This window comes from Schistocerca serialis, chromosome 12, assembly GCF_023864345.2.
Source record: "Schistocerca serialis cubense isolate TAMUIC-IGC-003099 chromosome 12, iqSchSeri2.2, whole genome shotgun sequence".
NCBI classification, from domain to species: Eukaryota; Metazoa; Arthropoda; class Insecta; order Orthoptera; family Acrididae; genus Schistocerca; species Schistocerca serialis.
In genome coordinates, this window is record NC_064649.1 from 91399592 (window position 1) to 91406514 (window position 6923).

A 6923-nucleotide genomic window follows, 5' to 3' on the forward strand; every position below is an offset into this window, starting at 1 on the left:
ACTGACTTGTTCAGACCCATGGACATTTTATCGGAAATATCGAGTAGTTTATCCTCAGACAAAACGCTAGGACGACCACTTCTCGGTGCATCTGTCACTGAACCCTACTTCGAAATTTGTTAGCCAAATCTCGCACAGTATCGCGATGTGGGAGTGTTGTCTTCGGGAAAACTGAATTAAATGTTTGACGAACTGAAACTGTGTGTTTACCTCCAGCCTTGAACATTTGTTCGACTAAAAACATACGTTCTTCAATGGTTAGCATTTTAACTGTGACGAAAACAATACAAACGAACAAAGGAACTAATCTTAAACGTTCACGTCAACACGTAACGACATACACCAACGATACTACTGACGCTGGATGAGATAAACGAAACAGTGGAATGTTGGGAGAGTCCATCCCTAGGGAAGTAACCCAGGCAGGCGAACAAACGTACGGCACGCGCGGCTAACAATCATACGGCACTGCGGAGAGGCTTTTTGAACACCCCGTAGTTTCTGCCTGCAGAAGTAACAGGAGAAAAATTGCTTCAAGAACTTCCAGAGAAAGTGTTCAGCGTCCTACAAGTTAACCAGTTTAAAATTCCTGACAAAATACAAAAGAGCTCATACACGAACCAGTTTACTGTGTCACCCTGCCTGCGGGATAGGACAGTGACAAATTCTGTGATGTCCGCTTTCTCTTGTACACAAGAGTGCGAGTTGAGACATACAGTAGCAAGGACGGTGCTGTCCAATGCCGACATTGCCAGCGGCTCGAACAAATTGCGAATTATCCCAGTATGGTAGTGAGATGCGCCCATTGTGCCGGGCATCACAGATCAGTGGAATGCACCCACCCCAGGACAGAAAAACCAAAATGTGCAAACTGTGGGGAAGCACACTCTGCAACATTCATAGGATGCCAAAAGTTCCAGGAAGTACTTCAAAAATACAAGCAGAGGACAAGAACAAAATATAAACGAGAAATCAGCCGAAAAATCACCATAAGTACAAATCAACCTGTTCTCAACGAACTGTTTTTCGATCTAAAAAGCAAATCAAAATGTAAATAACTTAATTACAGGCCACTGATGGTGCTTTACCTCAATAAAGCGAAACGCGTCTGGTGAAAAAATCACGCATTTTTGCAGTTGCAACGACGGATGAAAAATACTCTCATGAATTATAAAGCAACTGCGGACACTATGGCCCCACAAATGAAGACTTTAGCAAGCAAACCACCCACACAGTGTACGATTATCGTAAAAATTCAGCAGTGCCAGAAGAACAAGCTCCCCAACAACAACCCACCCCAGCAATACAAGAAGTCTAACCTAAACAAACGGCACCACTCAGGACATCACGACAACCGAGACAGCTAAGACAAACAGAATCATATGCCAACACCGCCTGTCCACCAGTGAGATGCCGACAGTCCTGCCATGGTCTACCATGCCGCCAAACTACCACTGCACTGCAGCAGAAACTGAAAAATACTTACTCTCTAATTGAGACTGTTCAGAAGGCTTTCTTCATACCGTAAACGGACGGCCGCCAATGAACAAAAAACTTTAGATTCTGCATTTGGAATGCAAATGAACTGCACACAAAGATGACTGAGTTCACATCGCTACCAGATAGACATCGCCCTCATTTCGGAAACCCATCTCCAAGAAACAACTGAGTCGATGATAAACGTGGATGTTTGCAGGATGAAACAAAAAGGACAATGAGGTGGAGGGACCACTGCCGTAGCCGAAAGAGAAATATGCCACCGTCACGTATAGCTGCCATGGCTGTGAACACTTGACGTCACAGTCCAAATGGCAATGCTGCCTGCCTGAGTCCAGAGAAGAGTCTCATCCCAGATGACATGCGTATAGTATTTAGGTTATGACAGAGTAGTCCTAGGAGGATACTTAAATAGCAAAAACAGAGCATATAACTCGCAAAAAACAACCCAAAAGGGCGGATCCTGTTAGACCTCAAAGCAAACCTTAACATAACAGTTCACGGATTCAGAGAACCAACGACGACACCTTACTTCACACATCTGCACTCCAATGCCTGGACATTGCAGTAATTAAAAACTAAATCCTAACCTGCAATTGAGGATGGTCAACAACTTATCCTCTGATCACAAATCGTCAGTGTCACAAACCAAACACTGACAGAGAAAATTAAAAAGGGAAAACAAAGAGCAGCCACACAACACTTCTTCACAGACACCCAACTTTGACAAATTCTCACCATTGTTTCAGGAACTGAAGATACAAAACAAAACAGAAGACATGAACAGTGGGTTCATTTTTGTAACCTGGAAGACAAGAGAGAGACCCATAGATTGACCCGTAAACTCCAGAAAAAGGTCAAAGAATGGAAACAACAATCTTAGGAGGACAGAATTTCTGCTACGAAAGAAAGATGAATGGCAGATAGTAAACAACATCTGACAGAAGCGTCCCCCTAATAGGGCAATTCAAGGAACAGGTGGGCTCATTTGCAATCACTCGCACAGGCACTGAAACTAACCAGAAGCAGATGGCAACACTCCTAACTGTGCCCAACGACAACAATGTGCACCACAGTCATAAACATATAAAGAATACACTTGATCCTAGCACATAAGATAGAGCTAATATCACAACAATATTAAGTCATACTCCTCGTGATGACATAGTGAAACACTAACTGTTTATTTTTATAATACTGTAGCACATTTGAAAATTTTTGCACAAACCACCATTGCTCAACATAAACAAACATAAAAAAACTCCACTTAAATAGGAAGAGGTATATTCTATCATATTTCAGGAGTGTATGTCAGACAGCAATAATTCACCTTCCAATATTTTGGTCTTTAACTGTACAACCATGTTCAAAGCATGTCAGTGACCGAATTAAAGGTAGTTGACAAAACATGCCAGTTGGAGTTATGATTATGGAGTGATGTAAAGTGGAAATGTCATGTAACAATAGTTTTACAAAAGGCGGATGTCATACTGTGTCACTGAAGGAATCATCAGAAGTGTAATTCAATCACAAGAAGGCATCGGTAACTTATAAAACCAATCTTTACTGTTCAACCAAACCTCGAGTGTTAACTCTTCAGTCTGGGAGCTGTACCAGGTATGATTAAAAGAGAATACAAAGAAGAGCAGTGCATTGATACATTTAGTAAGTGTGAAAGTATCATGGACAAGAGTGTACCCTTACAGAAAAACTACACATGTAAGAGCGAGGGATGCATCGAACTCCCATCTTGCCCTGCCACACTGATATACATATCTGCTGGTATCAGTTTAAGGAAACGATATCGATTGCTGTTAGTAGCAAGTTTACCAAGAAACATTTGTTGTGAAACCTCAAAATTATTCAGCTGTTTGCTGCTGTTCCCTTTGAAACTAAAAATGCTAGATGGTCCTGCTTTTTAAAAGCTTACAGTATTGCTGCATCTTCAATTTATGATTCTTTTATCGTATTACTAGCTAATGTTAAAAACTGTGAAAAATGTGTATTGCGGAAGTATTCACATGGATCTGAATTTTAGCTGTGACAGGCAAATACGAGGGTGTGCTGAAAAGTGATGGCTCTGTTTTTTTTATGTGAAAACTCTTAAAGCTTTTTCAATAAAATAGACTTTGTTAAAATTCTACATCTTTATTCTTCATGTCTACATATTTATTTCTCAGCATAGTCATCCTGGCAAGACACATTTCTCCTAACAAGAGAGCAGTTTATTGACAATGTCATTGTAGAAAGTTTGACTTTGCTGACAGAGCCATACCCTCACCTCCTCATGAACTACTTAGTCACTAACAAAGTGAAGTGCTCAAAGGTGATCTTGGAGTTCTGCAAACAGATGAAAATCAGATAGGGCCAAGTCTGACTACACAGATGATGATCGATGACGGCAAACCTGAAGTGCCAGATTGTTGCATTAGTCACAATGCTCGTGTGTGTTCAGGCATTGTCATGTGTGGACAAACCCTTCATTGCTTTCAGTTTTCTGTAATGGGAAACTCAGATTACAGCACACAGTTTCTCATGAACCACCATAGTAAAATTACCAACTGCCATGTTACACACTAAAATTCAGAGTGCTGTATCAGGGAAGCAGGAAAGTCAACTGGGTAATATGCTTGACCTGTAGTACCTCAGCCGATATTGAGAGCAGAATAAAAGAACTGTAGGCATTATTTTCAGCCTGCCCTTGTAATATGTACAAATCTCATGCAATCTATACTCTCTTGGTTAAGAATATTGCAGGGAACCTAAGAGCAGACAGACTGAAAATTGCATGAGCTTTTGGCTTATAGACTCACTCCAGGATGTTGCTCAACTTTGTTAATTTGTAATAATTTACAAATTCTGTAGGTCAGAAAGTTCATCTTTTATTGGCTGTTGATTTTGTGATTATGTTTTGTTTGTATATAATTTATCATGAGCAGCTTCTGTTAAAATATGCAGTACTACTTTATGCTTATGTAGCTGAGAATGCCTGGCTTATGATGGTGGGATTCATTAATATTGAAAAGTTAGCAATTTATAATTAAGAAACCTTGTTCTTTAAATTGGGTGTCAGTAGATACAGAAAAATCAGGCGATCAAAAGTACATTGACAGATCCCAGAAATTTGCAGTAGTTTGTCTATAATTTTCACTAAAAGATTGGATCAGGTGAGGTCTTCAGCGAACAATATCTTTTAAACTAATTAAGTTTGAGCTTGTGTAAATATGTTACTGAAAAGAAGAATAATAGTTTTTATTTGGAATTAATCTTTCCTTCCAAATTTACCTATTTGCTCATAAGATTTTCCCCATGGAATTTTATAGTTCCAGATTTTAAACATGGCTGAAACAGCAACTGTTGAAATTCTTTACGGTAAATGATGACAGCCAAAACAGTTGCAGGATAAAGATTTATTAAAATTCTTTACCACGGTTTTGGTATATCTAAATATACCTTCTTCAGAAGTAAAATACCTAAAATTACATCCTGCATTGATTATGGACATAATCATGTTGTATAAGTGGAGATGGTGTTTTAACTACTGACGACACCTTTGGCATAATTGTTTTATTAATCTCCACTGCAGGATGAAATTTTAGGTATTTTACTTCTGATGAAGGTATATTTAGATATACCAAAACCATGGTCAAGCATTTTAATAAATCTTTATCCTGCAACTGTTTTGGCTGTCATCATTCACCATGAAGAATTTTATAGTTCCATTACTTTTGGTTGCCAGCATTTCTGATGAAACTAATTAGCTCATTGCAACCAGGTAAAAAACAAAAGAAAAGCTTTTTTATAGTAGTCATTTTATTGTTTCAAAAAAGTATTTATCTTTAAAATTTGTAAACTTTTGCACTCAGACCACATCTGGAAACATTTCTTCTGCTGTAATGTTACTACCTCAGAAACACAGTTTTGAAATTATTCTGTAGCTTCTTGAGATATTGAAAACACCTAACCACACACTTTTTGTTTCACATATGGAAACAAAAAGAAGTCATTAGACAGAAAATCGGGGGAATATTAGCCATTTGTTTTTCATTCGAATAGTCAGCTTTTTGAGCTGCTTAGTGACAGCTGGCATTATCACAGTGAAGGATGATCCTCATTTTTGGTAGTTTCATTGATCATTTGTTGCAAACAGACTGTTGTACACCACTGAGCATTAACAGTTTTTCAGTCCTCTAAAACGATGGTCACAACAAGTTGAGAGAAGGGCATCATGTCGTAACTGCGTCAGTTGTTTTCAATTCATCTTGGAACCCTCAGACAAGTGATTGGTGCTCACAACCAAAATAAGTATGCTCTTATGATGTTGTACACTAATTTTGTATTTTGCGGTTAAATATTTTGACCATTCCCTTACAGCAGTTAACATGTGTCCGATTTTGATCTTCAGTCACTCTATGTTGAATCCATCAGGAACAGATCTTTTTCACAATTAAATTTTTATGCAAAATTGGATGGAATATAGTCTTCAAAATGTCTAAGGATTCCTCTTATCTCAAAGGTAAACCACATACCGAACCTCTTCAGTTACGTAACACATATTGTCAATGTTTTTCTGAATGACAACCAATTGCAGTCAGTCTTCATGAATTTGACCACTGACTGAAGCATTACTGTGACAAAATTCTGCAGATCATTTGTAAATGAGTCTTTTCTGAAGATAATCAATTACAAAAAGTGGAATGATATGATTTGAGGCACTGTTACCAAGTAAAGCCTTTATGAAAATCATAAAAAATAATTCGACAAAAAACTTCATGTGACACGACATTGTTTCTTTAAACACTCACTATAAACAAATTACTTGTCCAGTTTCTGAGCTGCCATTATTTAGCAATAACAAATAACAAATTTTGAAACAAAAGTAATCTCTCAACTCAATGGCGACATCTACTGCTCATTCTTAAAAACAGAAGAACAAGCCTCGTACATTAAAAGACAGGTTCTTTTCCAGGTAAACCTCATATGTAGCACACACTGCTGCTTATGATAGTCTCTCTCTAAAGATAATGCTGGTCCACTTGACAACAGTCTGTCTGATGTGTGCTGCTAATGCGTGTGTCTAACCCGGAAGAAATTATGAAAGCTGCTCAATTTCTGTTTCTGTTTCCGTTCAAGGGAGACTCTGGAGGCCCACTGCAGTGCCCCTCTGGTGACGGGACGTGGTTCGTGGCCGGCATCACGTCGTTCGGGTCTGGCTGTGCCCACCCCGGCCTGCCGGACATATTCACCCGCGTCTCTCACTACCTGGGCTGGATACACGACACCATCAATAGCACCACATATGAATCTGTTCAGTGAAGTCATCTCAAGTTGAAGATGTACCAGTAGACATTCAGAGTGCAAAAAACTTAGTTTTCAGTGGTTTCTCTTTACAGATTAGTAAAACAATGTGTGAAAAAGATTATTTT

The 6923-nt window shown here is 38.8% G+C and overlaps 1 protein-coding gene across 1 annotated transcript in view; it reads left to right on the forward strand.

Annotated features, from left to right (window-relative positions):
* Positions 1–6923, forward strand: part of LOC126428277 (serine protease 33-like) — a 208458-nt gene extending 201535 nt beyond the window's left edge. Inside the window, exon 6 of the mRNA XM_050090189.1 lies at positions 6631–6923. Within this exon, the coding sequence (XP_049946146.1) occupies positions 6631–6813 (183 nt within the window). The 3' untranslated portion in view covers positions 6814–6923. The remainder of the gene's footprint in view (positions 1–6630) is intronic.